Genomic DNA, 26,278 nt, shown 5'->3' with positions numbered 1-26,278 from the left:
CATAGATGTGCAATGGACACAACTAATCCAATGTCCACAGAGAAAATGTGGAATGGGTGTGGGAAGGGTAGCCATGGTGGCTGCTGGGTTTGGGGAATGGGAGGAAGAGATGAGAGGTGGAGCCGGTTACGGGACGTCGAGTTGTCCTGGGTGGTGTTTCACGGACAATTACGGGACATTGTAGATCCCCCCAGGGCCCACTGGATGGAACGTGGGAGAGTGTGGGCTATGATGTGGATCATTGACTATGGGGTGCAGTGATGCTCAGAGATGTTCTTACCAGGTGCAATGGATGTGTCACGATGATGAGAGCAAGTGTTGCTGTGGGGGGAGTGGGGGGTGGGGGCGGTGGGGTTAAATGGGACCTCATATTTTTTTAATGTAATTTTTAAAAATTAATAAATAATTAAAAAAAGTAAGGGAACTTGAAACAGCTCCTAAGAACATTAAAAATTTCCATAAATAATCACACTGGTTAACTGTGTACAGTTTCTCCAAGACAGAATTGCTACTATCAAGTAGGTGATTATGTAACTGAGCCAATAGGAATAGAGAAAATATTACAAGGTTAAATTTATTTTTTCCACATGAAGCCAATTTCCACCAAATATCAGTGTTTTAGGAAAGTGTGGAGAACCCCAGGAAAGGATATTCTAGAAATCTAAGAGAAAGAGTCTATACAAGATACAAACTGAGGCGCCTGTTGCTTTAAAGAAGGACAGTTGAGGGAGGAAAATTTAGTTGTAAGTATAAAGGTCAAATGAAATTCATCTTAGCACCTGCCATATTATACTAAAATAATCTGCTCACGTGTGTCTGTACCATTAGACCATAAACTCTTAGGAGTAAATTCTCTTACTCATCTTTGGATCACTACTGTCCAGCACAGAGTAGGCACTCTATAAATGCCAGATGAGTTCAACTGAAATTAACAGTGAAAGTCACAAGGAATATTAGTGGATCCTAAGTATCTACAGATTCTAAATAGAAACACAAGAGTCTTCCCAATTGGGAACAAAGGGAGAAACACTTTAAGGGACATGCTCTGGCTGACATTAATACTAAGTATCACTATATGACTAAATTACACAAGATCTAACAACAACTTAGCTCTAGTGAATAGAGAGGTCATATAGCAGAATTGGAAATTCATAGGCCCTTCTAATTCAAGAGACTACATCTAGAAAGTAACTCTCCTTAGGACTAAAAACACTGAAGATCAAAACTAAAGGCCCAAAAGGAGGTTCTGAGTATCAGAGAAGTTCCCTATCCTGGTGATTAGTATTTGAGCAAATGATCCAGTATTGAGGTCTGAGAACTTCAGATATGCTACAGGCAAAGGGGTTAAAACACTGGAAAACGTGCCATACTGGGGCTCATTTACATTTACATGGCATATCTTTCTGCATATTAGGACTTGAGTGATGGAACACCCTACCCCAAGCACCAATAAGATTCCAGCAGGCTCCTATCAGGGATAAGGCCCCGAGTTCTAGGTAAAGAATAGACGTAAAAATTTAATCCAGTCTCTAATGAAAAAGGGAGTGTGATAGTTAGGCTTATGTATCAACTTTGCTAAGTAATTGCACCCAGTTGTTTTGTCAAGGAAGCACTGGGCTAATTGTAATCAAGGACATTTATGGACTTTAGTCACCAGTGAGTTTACTGCATAGATAGCTGATTACATCTACATCAATCAGAGAGATTGCCATCAGCAATGAGGGATGCTTTATCCAGTCAGCTGAATGCCTTAAAAGGCGAAGTGATTTCAGCATTCAGACAGAATTTCCCAGCTCCTCTCTGGACGGCCAATGTCTCCCTAAAACTCATCAAGGACCTTCACTGGACTTTCATCAGAGCCCCTGGTTGCGGTCTGCCTGCAGAGCCTGGACTTGTGTGTCCCCACGGTCACATGAGAGACTCTTTAAAAATCACATACTATTGACAGATACCTCCAGTTGATTCTGTTTCCCTAGAGAACCCTGATTAATACAGGGAGATAAAACATTTCATTTACAACTGAGGAGAGTTATTCATATTTGAACAGAAGGAATTATAAAAAGCAAACTGCCCTCTTGGCTGTGATTTGTGCCTTGATTTTTTTCAAATGTGTGAAATAGGGACGGGGAACTGGCAGACCAACAGCTATAGGAAGTCCTCCTGGCAAAGAATGAAGGGGGAGAGGAGATGAGCCCTAAGATGCAGAGATAGTACCAACCACTGAAAGTGAATCTGACCACAATAGAAAGGACAGAATATAGGCTTAGCAGCCAAAGCAGAATAAAGAAGGCAGGCTAAGATTTTAAAGCCACACTATTAGTCAGATCTGAACACCTGACGGCAGAGTTAGGCTTTAAAAAGACGCTAGTATGTGAGTGTATGTGTGTGTGAGTGCAAGTAACTCACACAACTTTGGGCATAATCTAAGTCCAGTTTTCTCCCCTGAAGCAGAAAGCAAGGATGGCTGCTGATTCTTGCTACTGTAGAAGCTGATACTCAAAGACAGGGAAACTGACCTATGGAGAGGTGATCTACTGCTCTTTCTTTATACAGTGAATAAGAACGACTGGGGCAGAGCTAAGACAGCACCAAAACACCTTCTGCTTTCATAGCAGCCAGGGACAATCCTTATACAGCAGTTTATTCCTAGTCTAAATTCTTGCTGTATGAGCAGCAACTGAGAGGTGAAAAGTGCAAAGCACTTCTTCCCAGCTAGAGTTCTTCCATGTAATGGTGCCTCGTCTCAACCACTCTCTCACTGAGCCAACTGTTCACTAAGTCCTTTTTACATTTATGTGTATGACAACTCATGCTCTGGCTTGATTTTTTCAAAGAATACTTGCCAACATAAATACTCAAAGTCCAAGATAAAAGAAAATAATTAAAAAACAGGACTAGTTTTCATCCAATTAGCTGATCATCTCCTATTTGCAATGCCACGTCATAGAGTATTTTCAATTATTTTACTTATTTTTCTCATTCAACTAAGCACAACAGGTTTTAACTTATGTATCTTATATCCCATTTTCAAAGGTTTTAGAGGCAAGAAAGGGCTGAACTTGATTCCAAAATTTGCCAAGTACTAATCCTGATCAGTAAGTGGCAAAAATAATCCATATTCTGTAGGGTTATGAATATTATGTGACAATTACAAAATAATTAAAGAATGTAGTACATAAAAGGTGTTCAAAACTTTCATTATATAGTGACAACATGCTCACAGTGACTTTAGCATCTACTGATCAAGAGCTAATTTGTATTTCAAAAGTTAAAAAATGAAAATGGAGGGAAATCTCATCTTTCATTCTTAGAGAGAGAATAGTAGTCAAAGGTTGGAAAGGTATTTGTCCCCACATATAAAGTGCATAAAGTGTGTTCTACTTGGAGATTTGCGTCAATGCAATAACTACTCAGTAAGCATTAACCAGTTAATCATTCAGCAAATATTTTTGAGTATTTATGGTGTACCAGGTCTATGCTAGATGCTGGAGAGACTGCTGTAATAAGGTAGTAATAAGTCTCATTCTTAAATAGCTTACGGTTTAGTAAGATAAATTAGAGAACAGGATATTAGCGTAGTGATAGGTACTATAGGAGCAAACGTAGGAGGGAAAAGCTCAGGCAAAGTTCTCTATAGAAAGCAATTACTGAGGAGAGACCTGAAGAATGAGGAGGAGTCAGCTGAAGGAGGATAAGTGTTCTATATAGACAACAGCATGTATTAGGTTGGTGCAAAAGGAACTGCAGTTTTGGACCATGAATTTTAAATCATTACAACTAGGCTCAAACACATATTTATTAATCAAAATAGGAACATTACAATCAACATATTTTTGCCAATGAGAAATAAGTTTGTTTATTCCTGTAGTGTAAAAATCCACGCTTCAGGATTCCATAAACTCTTGGAAAGCATTTTCTGCCTCCTGTTGGTTGTGGAAGCGTTTTCCCTGAAAAAGTTGTCCAGATGCTTGAAGAAGTGATAGTCGATTGGTAAGAAATCAGGTGAACATAGTGGATGAGGCAAAACTTCAAAGCCCAATTCCTTCAACTTTTGAAGCATTGGTTGTGCGACATGCCGTCAGGTGTTGTCATGGAGAACTGGGACCTTTCTGCTAATGCTGACTGCAGCCATTGTAGTTTCTGGTGTATCTCATCGATTTGCTGAGCATATTTCTCAGATGTAACGGTTTTGCTGGGATTCAGAAAGCTTTAGTGGATCAGACAGGCAGCAGACTGCCAAACAGTGACCATGACCTTTTCTTTGGTGCAAGTTTAGCTTTGGGAAGTGCTTTGGAGCTTCTTCTCGGTCCATTCACTGAGCTGGTCGTCACCGGTTGTCATATAAAATCCACTTTACATTGCACATCACAATCCAATTGAGAAACGATTCAATCTTGTTGCATAGAATAAGAGAAGACACTTCAAAACGATTTTTTTTTTTAATTTTCAGTTCGCTCATGGGGCACCCACTTATTGAGCTTTTTCACCTTTCCAATTTGCTTCAAATGCTGAATGACCATAGAATAGTCAGCATTGAGTTCTTCAGCAACTTCTTGTGTAGTTTAATAGGATCACCTTTGATGATTGCTCTCAACTGGTTGTTGTCAACTTCCAATGGTCAGCCACTACACTCTTCATCTTCAAGGCTCTCATCTCCTGTGCAAAACTCCTTGCACCACCACTACACTGTAGGTTCATCAGCAGTTCCTAGGTCAAATGCGTTGTTGATGTTGTGAGTTGTCTCTGCTGCTTTATAACCCATTTTGAACTCAAATAAGTAAAGTGCTCAAATTTGCATTTCGCCTAATGCCATTTCCATAACCTAAAATAAATATAAAATAAACAGCAAGTAATAAGTCATTAGCAAAAAAAAAAAAAACCATAAAGTGAGAAATCCATATTAAAATGGCGTATAACAGAACCACATTTAAGAATGTATTCCAGGGAAGCAGATTTGGCTCAACGGATAGAGCGTCTGCCTACCATGTGGGAGGCCCAGGGCCTCCTAACTCATGTGATGAGTTGCCCACGCACAGTGCTGATGTGCACAAGGAGTGCCATGCCATGTAGGGGTGTCCTCCACGTAGGGAAGCCCCACTTGTAAGGAGTGCGCCCCATAAGGAGAGCCGTCCAGAGCAAAAAAAAGTGCAGTCTGCCCAAAAGTGGGCACATGGAGAGCTCAAGCAGCAAGATGACGCAACAAAAAGAGACACAGATTCCCGGTGCCACTGATAAGAATATAAGAGGAAACAGAAGAACACAAAGCAAATGGACACAGAGAGCAGACAGCTGGCAGGGAGGGGCAGGGAAGGGGAGAAAAAAAAAAAATAATAAAATAAAAAATCTTTTTAAAAAATGTATTCCAATATCAAATGGCAAATTTCAACAACACAAAAACACAATTACTTTTGCACCAACCTAATACAAAGGTTCCAATGTAAGACAATGCTGCAAATTTAAGAAATTTCAACTAGTTTAGTTTTGCAGGAAGTTCAGGTACAAACTGGATGAGAGGGATGAAGGGAGTTGAAGCAGAGATAAAGGGGGGTGGAGGAAGGGAATGCCACTGGTGATGTAAGCAGAAGCCAGATGATAAAGTGATCTGTAAGCCATTCATTCCAAAGAGCTTGGACTTTATTGAAAACAAAGGGAAATTACAGGAAGACGGAAATGACATGAGTAGATTTGTCTTCTAGGAAGTTTATTATAATAGTGTAGGGAAAAGAACTGTGGGAAATCTTTTAAATCCTACAAAGAAACTACCTTAGAAGAAAACAACAATAACAACCAGGTTACACTGATCTGCAAACAGCATAATAAAGATAGGAAGCAATCTCAAGTAAGCAATGTAAGCCTTGTTTCCTATGAAACAAACGTTTCCACAGCCTAGCTCCCCACTCTCCCCAGGCAGCTTACGTCAGTTCAGTCTTTTCTAACAAATAAGAACCCATCCATAGGCTTGGGGAAACAGGGATAAATAGGCCAGATAACTTAAAAAATTAAATTAAGAGCTAACAGATGAGAACCAGTTCTGACTACAAGTACAGGCAAAATTAGTCTTAGCTATTTTACCAATGGTCATTAAATAACGAGAACTTGTACAGGTAGTTTTTAAATTAGAAAGTCTGAGACCCTATAAGAATAGGGTACAAACGCGAGCACCAAATGCAATCATTAGAATGAGGCATTTCTCCAAATTAGCCTTTTAAAAGTAAATTATGCCATTAAGCATTAAATGAAAGGATTAAAATTTCACAAATTTCTAGTTAAACGAAAACATGGTGACAACTGCTGGCACTTGACCAAATGCTAAAAGAATCTCATCTGTTTTAGAAACATAACATTTGCTTCCAACTTGAAGCAAAACTTTTTAGGGACTATGGTTAAAATTATCTGCAAATACAGCATTGAAAAAACAGGTGAGGTTAAGTCTTTTTTGTGGGCAAATGAAACATTAAAATTAATCTTTAAAATCAGTATTTTGGGGAGTGTTCGGTGTAACTCACAAAAAGACCTAAGATTTTCAAAAGTAAAAAGAGTATATAACCCTAAAAATTAAAATATGCACATTGCTAGAGTAATTTAAAAAATGGGAATTTACAGCCATTCCAAGACCACTCTTATTAGGTCATGTGTAAGTTTAAAAAAATAATACCACAACGATTTGGGGGGATATAGACAAAACCATTCCCTTAAGGGAAAAGATTCATTGTATTTTTTTCTGCAATGAGTGAAAGTTTCTACTTTCCATACTTTCTAAAAACAATGCAGTAAATTTAATATTTCAAATATGCGTTGGGTATTTATGATTCACCAACTTGCTTGAAAGTATTTTAAAAATTACTAGTACAAAAAATACCACATTTTAATATACAATTATCATTTATTTAGTTATTTACTGATATTGTAAGACACACACAGAGAAGGGGAATGTTACAACAAGAACCACATCAGATTGGCAGTCAAAATATTCATTTATTCACCCATTCATTCCTTTGTTAAACAATCATCCGCATCTACTTTAGGTTCAGACAATGAGCATTTAAAATATATTTAAAGCCCCAATTTTAAGGAGTTCTTGGAAGAAACATAATACCATATTTCATCGAATTAGAGATGCCATCAATTTTAAGATGGACCACTACCTAAGAAAGGAAAAAATGCTTTCAATTTGACTATGATATAATACCTTGAATGAAACATTCCATCCTCTCATTACTTCAATATATTTTAAATTATTCAGAAAGATTTAGCAGTTCTTCCTGCCTTCAATACAGTGCTTGACATTTTAAATGGCAATCCTTTTTCACACATCTCAGTACAAAATACAGTTTCATCTACTTTTGAGTGTCTTCTTTGCTTGGCTCCCATAAAGCACTTGGTTGTTGCTTTTAAAGAAGAAGAAATGGAATTGTGATGATTTCTCCAATGGCAAGTGCTTTCTTCACATACCAAATTTACATCTTTTTGCTTTGTTTCTGTCCCATACTGTATATTCAATAACTTGTTACAAAGCCAAATCACAATGGAATCTTTTTTATGACATTTTAAATGTAAATTAAACCAAACATATGTAACAATGACACCATACACATATCACAGTTGAAATGATGACACTAAGTATAGCTATGACTAACCATGCTTATGCAGAGTCAATGATGACCTAGCCAGACAATGATGACCTAGCCACACAACCACCTGACTAACAATAACTGGGAGATAACATCAATTGTTAGATACATTCCAATTTCAGAGATGTTAAAATGTAAATAAATATTTGTCTTAGAATTGGAGCAGTAAATATCAGCAAATACTGATGTAAAACTATGCAATAAACACCCATGTGTACTTTAGACATTTGCCTTCAAAAAAATTTACCAGGTGGGAGATTATATGCTTCTATATGAGGAAATTGAGGCATGGGGGCGGGGCAGGAGGGGGAAGTGGTGGCTAAGTAACCTGCCCAATATCACGAAGCAGGTATGTGGCAAGGTTAGAATTTAAATCCATGTAGTTTGGGTGGAAAGGCTATGCTTACAACTGCTATACCACACTGCCTCTCAAGCAAATAATCAGTAACTAGCTTTGTGATCTAAGGCAAATCATATGGGACTTCCTTATTTGGAAAAGGAGGAAGCTGGGTTAGATGATTATTAGGTTCTCTACCAGGAACAAAATATTATAATTCTTTAATCACTTATGGAAAATTTTACTCCCATGCTAGTTTCGCCTTAATCCAATATAATTCAAAGGCATTTATTGCCATTCATTAATTAAAGGAATACAAATTTTTCCTAGTAGTCTAAAGTAGATATACATAGGATGGTATTTAAGAAATAGACACATATACTTGTACTACTATTTCTTCTTTTTTTGGATGATAGCAAAGGGTTAACTATAGGAACAAACGACCCAATTTGTGAGTTTTACTCTGTTCATGATAGAAGTTTAGCTTTTTGAAATTTTAATCCAAAACTAACATATGATTGCAATGGCTACTTAAAATGCAAAAACAATAGATTAGTAACAGATGAAAATATTGTAAAATTTTCCCTCTTGACTCAGTTTTTGGGCGGAATTAAATGTGCATTATACACTTGACAACTCTTCTGCCCCAGGGGCATTGTCACACCTTTGGATTTTCACATTCAGGCCTGGCCAGCTGCTCCCCATCCTGGGTACCTCCCATCAGGCCCACAGCCTCTGATCATCAGGCAATCCAGTGATGCCTGAAATAATTCCTAAGAGTTCACTTTGAAGTTGTTTTTAGAGAGTTAGTGAAGGATATAGATCAAAACACAGTGTCATCAAAGCTTTCATTATTTTTTCTCAAATGTCAAATATCTAACATAAACAGTCTGCTTATCTCTTTTGCATATATATGCATATGAATACATATAAATTAGTCTGCCCCAACAGAAGTCAGAGAAAACATTAAAAAGATTTCTGAGAAAAGTGAAAAAAAGGAATATAAATGAACTACTGGCAAAGCTGGGCTTAAGACACACACATACGCACACAAACATACACACACAAGTCAGAAGATGCTCAATAAACAATGGCTCTTACCAGTGCACAGAATTTTGCTATTACATACCTTTCCATGCTGCCCAGCTCTTTCATAACAAATGACAACATCTTCCCACATTTCCAGCTTCTCAAATATCTGAAGAGACGAACTGGTACATCCCAATTCAAAGAGTAAACTTGCAAGTTGGCGCTAGATAAATCAAGTTAAAATAATTAACATTTCTTGATGTAAAGAAAGATTCCTGTTTCACTTACAGATATTATACTTTGGGTCTGTTCAGTGTGCAAATGTATCCTTTCTAGAATTCAACCTTTAATTAGGAATTTGTGGTGATTCAATATTTACCTTTATTTTAGCAAGCTTTTTTAAAGGGCTGAAGAATTAAGACAATATGGAAACTGTTTAAAATAATATATCAAATGTCTTTAAAGAACTCAGAAGAGTTTAAAAAATAAACCAGGCAAAATGGCAGAGTAACAAGTTTTATAAATCACTCCCTCCACCAGAAAAGAGCTGGAAAAAGAGAATGGAACTTACTAAGTAGTAACCCTGGAACCAGAATAGGCATTTAGAACAACTAAAGGAGTGTCAGATGAAGCAAGAGGCTCTTGCTGAGTTCTGCTCTTGTAAGGGAAAATATGAACCAATGACCAGCATTGCTCAGCCCCATGGCAATGCTACAGAAAGAGCTGCACTTGCAGCAAAGTGTCCTGGATTCCAGCAGCAGCTAGCTGAAGCCAGGGCTGGCAGAGGAAACCTTCTCCTCTGAAAGTGGAATTGTGAGTTGAGGCTAGTCTAGAGGATCCGTGAGGGAACAGCACAGAAGCTGGCCTCAATTTTGGCCTTCTGGGCAGCAGCACTTCCACCCTCCCACCAGCATCCACCTGGATGTAAAGAGCTTTTCTTCTCCTTCTGTGTGGACATTTCCTGGTTTGGCAGGCTCCTGAAGGCATTTGTTCATTGGCCAGATTTCTTCTCTTTCTTGTGATGTTTAGTCTGGCGGATCCTGAGGGCCCAGCACAGAAGCTAGCCTTGGTTTCTCTCAGAAGCAGCACCTTCTGGCTTTAAACCAGCATCCACAGGGACATAAAGAACCAGTATACCTCTTTTTTATGTCTTTTCTTTCCCAGAGGGTTGGCTGGCATTTTCTTTCTCTGTTTTATTTTTGGTTCTGGCAGATGCCTGAGGAACAAGCAAGGATGCTTGCCTGGGTTTCAATCTCAAACGCAGCAGTTTCTGGCTTTATACGGGCAGTAAGAAGAGACTTGGAGAGGTAGTGACATTCATTTTATCCTTGTTTTTTTCCCCCTTGGATGTGTGTTTTGTCTGTTTATTAATTTTTTTTCTTTTCTTTTATCCCCTCTCTTTCTTTCCTTCCTTTTTTTTCCTTCCTGTTGTTAATCTGACAGAGTGAGAAAACTAGACTTCCAGAATGACATAATACTCAGAATGTCCAGTTGCAAATAAAAAAGTACAAAACATACAAGGAGACAGGACAGTATGACCAGCCACAGAAAAAAAAAAGATGTTGATGGAAAATATTCTAGAGGAAAGTGTGGATCATGGAATTACTAATCAAAGATCTCTGAACAACTCTCAAATATAATAAGATCGATGGGGAAGTAGATGTGGCTCAACCAGTTGGGCACCTGCCTACGACATGGAAGGTCCCGGTGCCTTCTAAAGAGGACAAGCAGATGCCACAACCCTGTCACAACCCACTACAACCCACTACAACAAGCTAGATGCTACAACCTGCCACAACGAGCTAGACACCTCAAGCCAGCAGACACCACAGCCCATGGGGAATGGATGTGGCTCAGGCCATTGGGCACTCATCTCCTATGTGGGAGGTCACAGGATCAGTTCTCCTAGAGAAGACAAGCAGACACAGGGAGCAAAACAACAAGCAGACAGAAGAGCAAACCATTGTGGGGGTACAGGGGGTAAATAAAACAAAACTTAAAAGTTTTAAAAATTAAGAAATAAGTAAGATTAATGAACTAAAGAAAAACATGGCCTAAAAGCTAAAGGAAATCAGGAAATTGAGAATTTCAATAATGAGAAATAAATTATAAAGAAACACTAAATGGAAGTTCTAGAACTGAGAAGTACAATAACTGAAGGGAAAATTTTAATAGAGATCAAAAGCAGATTGGAGGGAGTGGATGTGGCTCCAATGGTTGAGTGCCTGCTTCCCACATGGAAGGTCCTAGGTTCAGTCCCTGATGCCTAAGAACAAAAACAAACAACAAGCAAACAAATGAAAAAATGAACTCAGGGGAAGCCGATGGGGCTCAGTGGTTGAGTGCTGGCATCCCACATATTAGGTCCCAGCTTCAATTCCTGGCCCTGGTACGAAAGAAAAGAAAGAAAAGAAAGAAAAGAAAGAAAAGAAAGAAAAGAAAGAAAGAAAAGAAAGAAAAGAAAAGAAAGAAAAGAAAGAAAGAAAAGAAAGAAAGAAAAGAAAGAAAGAAAAGAAAGAAAGAAAAGAAAGAAAGAAAAGAAAGAAAGAAAGAAAGAAAGAGAGAAAGAAAGAGAGAAAGAAAGAGAGAAAGAAAGAAAGAAAGAAAGAAAGAAAGAAAGAAAGAAAGAAAGAAAGAAAGAAAGAAAGAAAGAAAGAAAGAAAGAAAGAAAGAAAGAAAGAAAGAAAGAAAGAAAGAAAGAAAGAGAAAGAAAGAAAAAGGCAGACTGGAGGAGGCAGAAGAATGGATCAATGAACTGGAAGACAAAATAATTCAAACTGTACAGACTGAGGAGCAGAAAGGAAAAAAAAAAGAATAGTTTTAGCTTACTAAAAACTGCAGCAAGCAATATATCAGAAATGGGTTGGCTTTTATACAATGGGGATTTATTGGCTTCCAGCTTACAGTTCTGAGGCTGAGAAAAGTATCCAAATCAAGGTTACCATCAAGCTACATTCTCTCCCTGAGAGACACCAGCTACCAGAGATCCTGCACACCTGTCACATCAGAAGACACCTGGCGGTGTCTGTCAATCTCTGCCTTTTCCTCCAGACTCTACTGCTTTCAGCTTCTGGCTGCTCCATCTGTGGCTTTCTCTCTCAGTGTATGTGGGTTTCTCTCTGAGCTTCTTTGTCTTTCCCTTGCCATAACCATCCCATTTATAAAGGACTTCAGTAAGAGGATTAAGACCCACCCTGGGACATGCCTTAATAAACTAATCAAGGCCCTTAATTCTAGTAATCTAAACAAAATGTCCCACTCACAATAGATTCATACCCACAGGAATGGATTAACTCTAAGGACATGATCTTTTCTGGGGTTCACAAAAGCTTTAAACTACCCATGAATAGAGCCTGAGGAACCTGTGGGACACCATCAAGCCTACTAATATATGCATCATAGAAGTCCCCAAAAGAAAAGAGAGATAAAGATCCAGAAAACAAACTTGAAAAAATAATGGCAGAAAACTTCTGGAATCTGATGACAGGTATGAATATACAAATCCAAAATACTCAAAAAACACCAAGCAAGATAAACCCAAACAGATCTACACCAAAGCACATTACCATCAAATTGTATAATGCCAAGAACAAAGAATCTTAAAATAGCAAGAGTGAAGCAATGTGTTGACATAAGGGATCCTTAATAAGATTAACATCCAGTTTTTTCATAGACAGCACAGTGGTTCAGTAAGGAAATAGAGGACCTGAACAACACTATAAACCAGCTATAACTTACCTACATATATGGACCTCTTTACCAACAATGATGTAATACACATTCTTTTCAAGTGCAAGTAGATCATTCTCTAGGATAGAGGGTATATTAGGGCACAAGAGGAGTCTAAATAAATTTTAAAATACTGAAATCCTAAAAAGTAACCTCTCTGGCCACAATGGAATGAAGCTAGAAATCATTAACAGAAGGAAAAGTGGAAAATGTAACCGTATGTGGAAATTAAACAGCACACTTTTAAATAACCAACTAGTTAAAGAAGAAATGACAAGAAAAATTAGAAAATACTTAGAGACTGTAAAAACTAAAACACAACAAACCCAAACATATGGGATGCAGAGAAGACAGTGCTCAGAGTGAAATTTATAGCTATGAATGCTTGTATTATAAAAGAAGAAAGATCTCAAACTAATAACCTAAATTTACACATGATGAAGTACAAGAAAAACAAGAGCAAATTAAACCCAAAAGTTAGAAGAAAGGAAATAATTAAGATTAGAGAGGCAGTAAATGAAATAGAGAACAGAGAAACAATTGAGAGAATAAACAAAGTCAAAAGTTGGTTCTTTGAAAAAAAATCAGTGAAACTGACAGAAATTTAACTCAGGGGTTCTTAACGTTTTTAGCTCCAAAGACCCTTCTGCCTGTCAGGTGAAAAGGTGAAAACCACAGACCCCTCACTGAGTCCACACTATACTGTGTATTATTTAATAAATATATTACCCCCACAAGAATAATGTTTTTTTGAGTTTCAATTCAAGCTTTCGGACCCCTTAAGAACCCCTACTTAAACTAGAGACAAGAGAAAAAAAGAAAAGATGCAAATAACTAAAACTAGAAAGGAAAATGGTGCTCTTACTATGGACTTTAGAGAAATAAAAAGTATCATTAAAAGAATATTATGAATATTTGTATAGCAATGTGGTAGATTGAATGTGTAACCCACTTTGGACATGTTCTTTGTCTTAGACCACAGACCACACTCTGTTGGGTGTGTACCTATTGCAAATAAGAACTCTTCAAGATTTACCTCAGTTGATATTTGACCTAACTGAATCTGGTTGGGCTTTAATCCTATTACAAGAGTCTTTTATTTATTTATTTTTAAAGATTTATTTTTTATTTATTTCTCTCCCCCCCTGCCCCCCACCCAGTTGTTTGCTCTCTGGGTCCATTTGCTGTGTGTTCTGTTTCCACTTGTATTCTTGTCAGCGGCACCAGGAATCGGTCTCTTTTTGTTGCATCATCTTGCTGCGTCAGCTCTCCATGTGTGCGGCACCACTCCTGGGCAGGCTGCACTTTTTTCACACAGGGTGGCTCTCCTTATGGGGCACACTCCTTGCACGTGGGGCTCCCCTACGGGGGTGTGGCACGACACTCCTTGTATGCATCAGCACTGTGCATGGGCCAGCTCACTACACAGGTGAGGACGCCCTGGGTTTGAACCCCGGACCACCCATATGGTAGGTAGATGCTCTATTAGTTGAGTCAAATCCGCTTCCCCAAGGTCTTTTATAAGCAGAATGGAAGTTAGACAGACAGAGAAGCCACTGGGAACAGTAAGAAGCTGAAAGTCAATGAACTCCAGAAGAGAAAAGAGAAGATGCTGCCATGTACATTGCCATGTGACAGAAAAGTCATGGCCCAAGGATCACCAATAACCAGCCCAGAATGCCACAGTCTTCAGGTAGAAACTACCACCTTGCAGATGTCTCAATTTTGGAATCCTAGCCTCAAAACCATAAGCCAAGGAATTCTTGTTGACGCCAACATATTGTGTGGTATTTGTTTTAGCAGCTAGGAAACTTAAAACAGTCAACAAACTAGATAAACCTAGAAGAAAAAGGAAAATTCCTAGAAATACATCAAAATATCAGCAGGGAAGCAGATGTGGTTCAAGCAGTTGGGCACTCACCTACCATATGGAAGGTCCCAGGTTCACTTCCCAGTGCCTCTTAAAGAAGACGAGCAAGACAGTGAGCTGATGCAATGGGCTGGCACAACAAGCTAACACAGCAAAGAGACACAGTGAGGAAACACAATGAGAGACACAACAAGCAATGGACAGAAATGGCTCAACCAACTGGGTGCCTCCCTTTCACACAAGAGGTCCCAGGTTCGGTTCCCAGTGCTTCCTCCTAAAAGAAGACAAGCAGAGAGCATACAACAAGTGCAAACAACAAGGGGCAGGGGAGAAATAAATAAATAAATCTTTAAAAAATTAAAAGTAAATAAATTTAAAAAAGAAAACATCAGCAAATCTAAGTACAGAAATTTAATCAATAACTAAAAACCTTCCATCAAAGAAAAGTCCAAGGTCAGATAGCTACACTAGTGAATTCTAGTAATCATTTAAAAAAGAATTAATACCAATCCTTCTCAAACTTCCCAAAGAATTCAAGAGGAGGGAACACTTCCTTATTCATTCGATGAGGCCAGCATTATTCTGATACCAATGCTTGGTAAAGACATCACAAGAAAAGGAAATTATAGACTGATTTCGCTTATAAATATAGATGCAAAAATCTTAACATCATACCAGGAAACTAAATCCAAAGGCAAATTAAAAAGATTAGGGAAGCAAATGTGGCTCAAGAAGTCGAGTGACCACTTCCCACATGGGAGGTCCCGGGTTCAGTTCCGAGTGCCTCTTGAAAAAACACAAACAAACAACAAGCAAAAAAAAAACTCAGGGAAGCCAACGTGGCTCCAGGTTTAAGCACCAGGCTTCTCATATACAAGGTCCCAGGTTCATTCCCTGGTCCCCAGTACCTAAATTGAAATAAAATAATAAAGATTATACCCCATGACCAAGGGGATTCATACAGGAGTAGAAGGATGGTTCAACAAACAAAAATTAATTGATGTAATACATACATAAAGAGAATGATGGGAAAAACCACACGGTTTTAGATGCAGAACAGCATTTGACAAAATCCAGCACCTTTCTTGATGAAAACACTCAAAAGTAAAAATAAAAGGAATTGTCTCAGCATAATAAGGCCATTTATGAAAACTCACAGTTAACATCACATTCAATTGTGAAAGACTTAAAGCTTTCCCCCTAATACAAGGAATGAGACAAGGATGCCTACTTTCACCACTGCTATTCAATAGTCTACTGGAAGTTCCTGCCAGAAGCAGTTAGGCAAAACAAAATTAAAGGATCCTACTTGTAAAGGAAAATGTATAACTATCTCTATAGTATAGATGACATGATCTCATATGTAGAAAATCTAAAGGAATCTATAAGAAAACTACTGGAGCTAATAAATGAATTCAGCAAAATGGCAGGGGACAAGATCAACCCACAAAAAACAACTGAGTTCCTATACACGAGCAATGAATAATCCAAAGAGGATATTAAGAAAACAATTCCATTTACAATAGTATCTAAAAGAATAAAATATCTAGGAATAAATTTAACTAAGGATACAAAAGACTTTTATACTAACACTACAAAACATGCCTAAGAGATATTAAAGAAGTCCCCAATAAATGGCAAGACAGCCCATGTTTATGGATTGGAAGAGTTAACATTGTTAATATGTAAATAAAACACAAAGCAATATACAAATTCAGTACAATTCCTATTAAAATTCCAACAGACTTTTTGCAGAAATGGAATATCTCAAATTTGTATGAAATTGTAAAGGACCCAAAATAGCCAAAATAATTTTGAAAAAGAAGAGCATGGTTGGAGGACTCCTACTTCCTGATTTCAATCTAGTACACTACAAAGTGACAGTAATCAAAACAATGATGGTTCTGGTTCAAAAGTCAGACAATTAGATTAGTGGAACAGAACTGAAAGTCTAGAAATAGACCTACATATCTATGGTTAATTGATTTTTGACAATACTAAGTACACACAGTGGGGAAAAGAACAGTCTCTTCAACAAATGGTGTTGCAAATGCTGGATATCCACACTCAGAAGAGTGAAGTCAGACCCCTACACCTCACACCATTTACATTAATCAATTCAAAATGGATCAAAGACCTAAATAAAAGAGCTGAAACTATAAAAGTCTTAGAAGATAACATAGGAGCAAAAATCTTCATGTCCCAGGATTCAACAATGGATTCTGAGATATAATAACAAAACATGAGCAACGAAAGAAAAAAAACAGATAAATGTGATTTCATCAGAACTGAAAACATTTGTGCATCAAAGGAACTTATCAAAAAAATGAAAAGACTTTCAGAATGAGAGAAAACAGATTCGAACCATATATTGTGTAAGGGTTTAATATACAGAATATATAATGGACTTTTAAAATTCACCAACAAAAAGATGGGAAAAAAATTTTTAAAGAAAAGATTTGAACAGATATTTCTGCAACAAAGATATACAAATAGCCAATAAACACATGGAAAGATGCTCAACATCATTAAGCATCACAGAAATACAAATCAAAACCATAATAAGATAATACTTTACCCCACAAGGATGGCTATTATTAAAAGAACAGAAAATAAATATTGGAGATAACGCAGAGAAACTGGAACTCTAGTGCATTATTGGGGAGAATGTGAAATGGCACAAGCACTCTGGAAAACAATATGGCAGATCCTCAAAAAGTTAAATATAGAATTATTATTTGACCCAGCAATCCATACTTCTAGCTATATACCCAAAGAGAATGAAAACAGGGTGACAAACAGTTATTTCTATAACCAGCATTTATAGAGCATTATTCACAATAGCCAAAAGCTGGAAACAACTCAAATGTCCATTAACAAATGAATGGCTAAACAAAATGTGGTACATACACACAAAGTATTACTCAGCCATAAGAAAAAAATAAAACTGTGAGATATGCTGCAAAATGGAAGAATCTTGAAAACATCACAGTAAAACAAGCAAGATACCTAAGAACAAAAATCACATACCACTTGTAGGAGATGACTAGAAATAGCAAATTTACACAGAGAGAAAGTATATTAGAGGTTACCCGGGAAGGGGAAAATGGGGAAAGGGAGAAAGGGAGAGTGTATGTTTGTTAAAAAAAATTTTTTAATGATAATAAATATAAATTTTAAAAGGCATGTATAAGTACATTAACTGTCATAATCATTGTTGGAAAGGAAAATGTAAATTACCTAAATGAAGACCAACAAAGCCAAAAGTTGGTCTTTTGAAAAGAATGCTAGAATGACAAATTTCTTGTGAGACTAATCCTGTGAGCGAGTACAAAATAAATAGTAAGGGATGAAAAAGTAAACCTTACTACAGATGCAGACATTAAAAGAGAAGAGGGTTTGATTAAAAAATAATAATTAGGGAAGCAGATTTGGCTCAACTGATAGAGTGTCCACTTACCATATGGGAGGTCCAGGGTTCAAACCCAGGGCCTCCTGACCCCTGTGGTGAGCTGGCCCACACCCACAGTGCTGATGCACACAAGGAGTGCTGTGCCATGCAGGGGTGTCCCCCATGGAGGGAAGCCCCATGCACAAAGGAGCGCGCCCGCAAGAGAACGGCCCTGTGTGAAAGAAGAGCAGCCTGCCCAGGAATGGCACCGCACACATGGAGAGCTGATGCAGCAAGATGACGCAACAAGAAGAGACACAGATTCTCAGTGCCACTGACAAGAACACACGAGGACACAGAAGAACACACAGCAAATGGACACAAAGAGTGGACAATGGAGCGGGGGGTGGGGGGGGGTGGGGGGTAGGAGGGGAGAGAAATAAAAAATAAACAACAAAAAAAATTACTGATTTAAAAATAAAAAAATCAATATTCATTTCTTATCTAGAGATCTTATATATGACACTCTCTGATGCCTAAAGCTAAGAACTAATAAATCAATAAAAAAGGCCTCTGAACAGCCCATATAGATAATATAAAGGCTATACTTTAGTGCTTGTGTATTATGTACTTGAGTCATGGGAGTATCTCAGCTCTTTCTCACCCATATTTACATAGATTTGTTTTAAGCACATTCTTAATAAACTCGGCTACCTAATTTCCTAGACCTTGGCAAATAAAAAGAGGCAAATTGGGGTAAGGGCTGTAAAGGTTAAATAAAGAAATATTTTCCAAAATATAAATATAATGTGGTTTAAAAAATAAATATCTTGGAAATATCTTGGAGAGATTATAAAAGTAGGTGAAGTTCTTAAATAAGGTATAGTTTCATATTAGTGACTGCTGTGTTGTTTTCTCTCATTATATTTTTACTACTCTATTGAAATTCAATAAATTCTTGAGATTAAGAAGCTACAGCTTATGGAAGATACAGGATTGCCAAACTTAGAAAGTAAAATAAAAGATTCCTAAAACTTGTAAGCTAATATAGCTTCAAAATAAATAAAGGGTATGTGGGAATTCACTATACTCTCTTTACTTTCATACCTATTTGAAATTTTCCACCATGAAAAATTAAGTTAAAAAAAATAAGAGGGTTGTGATAGCGAGATATTTTTGTATCTTATGAAATGTTGGAGGATTGAGATACTTTAAATATTTGATTGAATATCTTAAAAAACTGGACATAGCACGTAGGAGTATCACAGCATCTTGGTGCTCATGCAATAGTTTGATCTTTTTGTTTAAAGATAGTGGCATTACAAATACTAATTTTTTTTTTTTAGTTACTGGGGGCTAGCAATTGAACCACGGACCTCATGTGTGGGGAGTTGGTGTTCAATCTCTGAGCCACATTGCCTCACCTAAGCTGTTTTTTTCACTTGTTTTGCTAGTTGTTTCTTTGTTTTTAAAGATTTATTTTTTATTTATTTCTCCCACCACCCCCACCACCTCCACTCCCCCCATTGTCTGCTCTCTGTGTCCATTTGCTGTGTGTTCCTCTGTGTCTGCTTGTATTCTCATTAGGCAGCTCCTGGGAACCGATCCTTCCAAAGTTGGAGAGAAGAGATTACTCTCTTGCACCACCTTAGCTCCCTGCTCTGCTACATCTTATTATCTCTCCTCTATGTCTCTTGTGTCATCTTGCTGCGCCAGCTCTCTACGCTGGCTGGCACTTCTGTGCAGGGCAGCTTTCCCGTGCAGGGCAGCATTCCCACACAGGTGGCACTCCTGCACAGGGCCGACATTCCACGTGGGCCAACTTGCCCTCACCAGGAGGCCCTGGGCATTGAACCCTAAACCTCCTATGTGGTAGATGGGAGCCCAGTTGGTTGGGCCACATCTGTTTCCCTTGTTTGTTTTTAAGAGGCACCAGGAACTGAACCCGGGACCTCCCATGTGGGAAGCAGGCACTCAACTGCTTGAGCCATATCTGCTCCCACTAATTATCTTTCTATTGCCAAAAGCTGTGCTATTATTTCTGGATCTTTAAAAGAATAAACAAAGATATGATTGCTTTCTACGCTGTAGAAAAATAAACTGACTTAACTTTTTTTTTTTTTAAAGATTTATTTTTATTTATTTAATTCCCCTCCCCTCCCCCGGTTGTCTGTTTTCTGTGTCTTTTTGCTGCGTCTTGTTTCTTTGTCCGCTTCTGTTGTCGTCAGCGGCACGGGAAGTGTGGGCGGTGCCATTCCTCGGCAGGCTGCTCCCTCCTTCGCGCTGGGCGGCTCTCCTTACGGGTGCACTCCTTGCGCGTGGGGCTCCTCTACGCGGGGGACACCCCTGTGTGGCACAGCACTCCTTGCGCGCATCAGCACTGCACATGGGCCAGCTCCACACGGGTCAAGGAGGCCCGGGGCTTGAACCACGGACCTCCCATGTGGTAGACGGACGGCCTAACCACTGGGCCAAAGTCCGTTTCCCAACTTTTTTTTTTTAAGATTTATTTTATTTATTCTCTATCCCACCCCACCCACCATGCTCTGTGTCCATCTGCTGTGTGCTCTCTGTGTCTGCTCATCTTCTCTTTAGGAGGCCCCAGAAACCGAACTCAGGACCTTCCATGTGGAAGAGAGGCACTCAATCACCTGAGCCACCTCAGCTCCCTGTTTTATTGTGTCTCTCACTGTCTTTCCTCTTCATGTCTCTTTTGTTGTGTCATCTTGTTGCATCAGCTCATTGCGACTGCTCGCCATGCCAGCTCCCCTTCTCTAGGAGGAACCGGGACATCCCATGTGGTAGGCAGAAGCCCAATCACTCGAGCCACATTCACTTCTCTCATTTAACTTTTCAATGAAAGAGGATTTTATTGAACTAAGGAACCTAAAGTCCACTGCCTTCTAGGTAGATAAAACATTTAGCTTAAATTCTGTTTGAACAGTATTTAAATTTCCTAAAGCTTCTGTTCAGACACAGATTAAAAGGTTTACCCTCAAGAGACATTTGTCGTAATAATAATCCAGAGTCTGAGCTATTTATCCAACACAAACCATATAGTACAAAGCACTTACTAAATTTCACAAATCAGAGTCAAAATCATACCAAAAAAATTCCATCTGTTAACAAGTTCTTCATGAAAAAAACTACTCCTTTTCAGATAAAATAGCAAAGCTTTTTATTTGCCTAGTTTTGAGAATCTTTCAATATATAAAGTGAATACCAATGTGTTATACACCTAGTTTACCCTGTGCTTGAGAAAATAACCTACTCTAAGAAATCTTATAATGGGGAAAATCTGAGTCACTGAGTGGTGGGTTGACATTTATAATTCTAAATCACTATCTGTGTGCATAATCCACAAGAGAAGAGAGGACAGGAAGCTAATTACAGTGACAATAATTATTAAATCATCTAGAAATCTCAGGCTGGAACCATCTGACTCTATGTCATGAGGGGCTCCAAGTGCCAAAGTTACTTAACCTCTCTGTGCCTTAGCTTCCTCATCTGTAAAATAGAGATATTTAACAAAGTTGTTGCAATAAAATAATATATGTGAAATGCAGAACAGAATGCAGGCATCATACTAAGTGTGAAGTAAAGGTTGGTTATTGTTAGCTGCTATAATCACACCCCAATAAAGAGATAAGTAAAGGAGGTAAACAGGACTAAATATCAGGAAATCAGGGATCTACATCATGAACATCTGGAGAAGTAGTAAATTGTATTGGGCATCAATTTTCTTCTCTGTAAAATTAAGAAACCAGATATCTAAGTTCCTTTCAGCATTAAAATTTTACAAATTAGAGGTACCACACTATAACACATGAGCACCAAGGAGGCAGGGGGCTAGAATCCCCTCCCCAATTTGGGGCTTTAAGAGCTACACTAGGAATTCTCATCCCCTCAGAAAGTAGGTAAGGATATCTCAAAATATAGAGCATCTAATAAATGTTTTTTTCTATTTTTTTGTAAACAACTTGGTTAAAAGGTTCACTCTTTGGCAGAAAGTCCCCTAAGGGTTTTTAAAATATAGTAAGGTAATTTGAAAATAAAAAGTTTTTACAGCTTTACTATTAACATCTAGTTTTCTATTTTAAGCTACTTTTAAATTCTTTTTAAAAATTTTATGTTTGATAACATGTTAACCAAAAGAGCAATCTGAAGTAATTGATAATTCCCACCTAGATATTTTTATTCTTTTCACTGAAATATTTTGAAAGTTCACATAGAAGTTAGAAATCCTTTTTTTAATGTATTTACCTTTCTAATGCAAAGTATGTTCCATACCCAGTGACAATAACAACAACAAAAAATACCTGAATGGCCCAGTGTGGTGGAACCTGACAGCAATAGAAAATCTTCAGACGTTCTGATACAGGCGTAGTCTTATCTTCAAATTGGTCTGCAAGAGCCTAAGGACACATTATAATGAGCATCTCTATGTGTAATAGCTTTTTAATATACACAAGACTCTTGTTTTAGAAGTTATTTGAATGTACATATAAATAATAAAGAACTCAAGCCATTTTGATAAGTTGAAGGGAGATATGGGTGTTTTTCTTGATTTCTTTAAAAAACTTTAAAGTTAGTCAACATTATAAAAACATGCACATGAAAACCTAATCAGGAAAATAGTCTATAAAACTGAGATTACCTACAATAGTTACTTCAAAGAACTAGTCTTAGTTGGTTAGCCTTTATATTTTTTCTAAGAAAAATTGTTCTGTAGTGTATCTATTTCATATCTGTAATGCGAACACTGTGACAATGGTACTTTCTAATGCAAATCAGAGAAAAATCAATATGAAGAACTTCACTTAGGACTATTTTCTAGGAATAAAGTTTAAAAAAAAAAAAGTAGGTCTACATAGAAGCAAGTTCTCTCCCTCTTCAGCCGCAGAGCTATCAGACTGGATATTCATTCACGGGAGACCACATATGGTTCAGTGCACAGCTAGAAGCTGCATACACTGAAGAATCACCCCCCCCCCCCGATGTACTGGTAGAGAACAAATGAACTCTCAAAACCCACATCAAGAAGCTGACTCTGAGGAAAGGTACAAAGGAAAAGGCTGGCACTATCTGATGGTGAAGTGTTCAGTCATCAAGAGAGCTCACACATACAACAGCAAAGTGAATGCAGACACACTTTGGAACTGCCAGGCAAACATATGGACTGCAGTGCCATCACCATGATATTCTCAAGTGCCTCTTCAGTTGTCATTCAGTTTATACTAAGTATATGTATTTTTTTAATATATTATACACTTAGACCTCTCATCTGTGAATTCTCAAGACCTTTTCTGGCATAATGCACTACTCAAGGTTTCTTTTTTGCAGTTGACTAATTTTCACAGCGCTGTCTTATAAGGATTAAATGGTAGTAATATACCAACATTAAATTTCTAATTTCAATGGACCTATTGTGGTTATATAGGATAATGTCCTTGTTTTTTAGGATGATGAAACAAAATTATAGCAACTTTTTCTGAAAAACTTCAGGACACAAAAGATATTTGTAACGTACTGGAAACTTTGAAATGGTTTCAAATTTTTTAAAAATTAACTTAAAAACTTGAAATAAAAATAAAAAAAGTAAAAAGTAGCCAAACCCAAACTTCCTCAGAAGAAAGAAAAGGACAGGAATCGAATCTAATATATCCCAGTAAAAGCCAAGACAAGATCAGTTTCTGGGCAGGGCAACTGGTCCTAAATTAGGGATTGTCTGTATTATATTAAGTGGAAGACACAGTTTCTAGTCAAAGAATATCCTGTAGAATGAATTAATGTTCATAGCTGAAGTGTGAGAAAATGCTCACTACATAACTTCTTTGACAATCCAAGATGTTATTCAATCAAAACAGTTAAAATAAACTGAGACATAACCAGACTCCTAAACCATCTTGGTCAAAATATTTTTAAAGCTTTCTGGCTTTGCTTCACAGAAATTTAATAGCAAAATGCATGCAGGCTTCTGCCCAAACCTGTTGAGTTATGGGAGTGAATACATATGGTTACAATACATAAATAAAGAGATCATTGAATTAGCTCATAAAAAAAGGAGGGCAAAATTTTTTATCAATGTTTTTGGAGAAAAAAATAACTAATGCTCATTTAATATTTTAAAAAGCAACATCACAAAATTTACTTTCACTAACACCTAATTACATAGCAAAAAATATTTTCAGTGAAAATTCATGTTATTTGCTGTAGTTACTGCATCTAGCTAAGTAAATAGATTTATTATATTCAGATATTCTCCAATACTTCTGGATGATCTTAGAATATCTAAGTGCCTCAGATAGTCTCAGATACTTTATAATATGTCAAAGACCACTGGTTAGAGCCCGGAGAACCAACACTTATCTGAGCTAGGGGTATCATGAATAAACCCCTGTAAAGGTACAGTCACTCTTTTTAAGAACCTCATTAGGCCACTGTGTGATTAAGATTAAAAGTTAAAAACAGAACTCTAACCAATATTCACTTCTGCACAGATTATCCTATACTTGTTACCTTAAGCATGACAATCACCTAAATAAGATTTACCTACCAATAAAATTAAGGCATTATACAAATATACAAAAGTATAAAACCATTAATATATTGTTATTTGCCTTTTTCCTCTGTGTTATTTACTAATTCACTACAAATACAGGATCATATTTATAGTACATCTCTAGGTTTTTCAGAGTAGGATTATTTCTAGCAACTCATTTTTTTTTAAATAATTTATTGAAGTATATCACTCATACACAAACATATATAAACAATAAGTGCATAATAATAGTTGTAAACTTACAAAACAAACACACATAATATCATACAGGACTCTCACAACTCACCCTACCACCAATAACTTGCATTGTTGTTAAACCTTTTTAACTAATGATTAAAGAGCATTGTCAAAATATTACTACTAACCAAAGTATTTTTCCCCCAACCAATCCTATTATCTTAATATCATTTTTATATATGAACATACATAAACAATTAAGTGTATAGTAAAAGTTGTGAACTTACAAAGCAGACATGCATAATATCATACAGGGGTCCCATACACCAACCCTCCACCAATACCTTGCGTTGTCATGAGATATTTGTTACAAATTATGAAAGAATATTGTCAAAATCTTACTACTAATCATAGTCCTTATCTTACATTTGGTGTGTTTTTCCCCCAACCCACCCTATTATTTTTTAAATATATTTTTTATGACAGAAGTTGTAAACATAAAACAATGATGCACATGTGCAGAATTCCCAAACAACAGGCTTCCATCAACACAACACACTGTAGTGGAACGTTTGCTACAGCTAAGATAATATCATCTGATTGTTACCAGGTCCTTAGTGTACATTTGGCTCATATTTTCCATACAGTCCCATTATCAACAGAGTACATCTTTGGCATAGATGGAAGAATATTATATTATTACTACTAACCATAGTCCATAGGTCACTCTAACTGGGTTTTTCCTATGCTTCCCCAAATTCCCAACACCCTGCAGTAGTGATGTAGCTCTAACTTATAAAGGACACTCTTGCATCTGTATCATAACCACGGTTCTCATCCACCTCTTGGTTTACTGTGCTATTCAGTTCCTAGATTATTCTCTAGCATTCTGTCAATTGGCATTTACATACCTAGATTATCATTTTCAGCCACATCCCCATTTATAAACTAGCTGTTACCATATGTTACCATCCACTGTATACATTTCCACACTTTTATAGTAAAACTAATTAAAACTTCTACATACATTAAACATTTATAGTCCATCTCAGTTTCCTCTTATCTCCTTTAAAAATCCACCACCTACCACGAGGTCTTGAAGATAATTTCCTACAATTTCTTCTAGAAGTTTTATGGTTCTTGCTTTCATTTTCAGGTTTTTGAGCCATTTTGAGTTAATTTTTGGATAAGGTGAGAGATGTCCTCTTTCCTTCTTTCAGCTATGGAAATGCAATTCTTTCAGCACCATTTGCTGAATGGACTGTTCTGCCCGAACTGTGTCTAGGCAAAAATCACTTGACCATACATGTGAGGGTCTGTTTCTGAGCCACAAATTTGGTTCCCTTGGTCTGTGTCTGTCTTTATGGCAATACCCTGCTGTTTTTACCACTCTAACTAGTTAATATGATTTAAAAGTCTGGAGATGAGGGTTCACTTTTCCTTTTTAAATGTTTCTGCCTATTCAGGACCCCTTCCCCTTCCAAATAAACTTGATCATGTTTTCAATTATTTTTTTTTAATGCTGGTGGAATTTTTATTGGGATTGTATTGA

General features: G+C 37.3%; 1 protein-coding gene across 1 annotated transcript in view; it reads right to left on the bottom strand.

The window, feature by feature from the left end:
• Positions 1-26,278, bottom strand: part of TTC27 (tetratricopeptide repeat domain 27) — a 217,687-nt gene that overhangs the window by 92,629 nt on the left and 98,780 nt on the right. Inside the window, exons 11-12 of the mRNA XM_004452847.5 lie at positions 22,307-22,402; positions 9,098-9,220 (exon numbers count right to left, since the gene is read on the bottom strand). Of these exons, the coding sequence (XP_004452904.2) occupies positions 9,098-9,220; positions 22,307-22,402 (219 nt within the window). The remainder of the gene's footprint in view (positions 1-9,097; positions 9,221-22,306; positions 22,403-26,278) is intronic.

The sequence above is a fragment of the Dasypus novemcinctus genome, chromosome 17 (genome assembly GCF_030445035.2).
Source record: "Dasypus novemcinctus isolate mDasNov1 chromosome 17, mDasNov1.1.hap2, whole genome shotgun sequence".
NCBI lineage: Eukaryota > Metazoa > Chordata > Mammalia > Cingulata > Dasypodidae > Dasypus > Dasypus novemcinctus.
The sequence above is the reverse complement of the archived record's forward strand: the minus strand, read 5'-3'. Positions and strand labels throughout refer to the sequence as shown.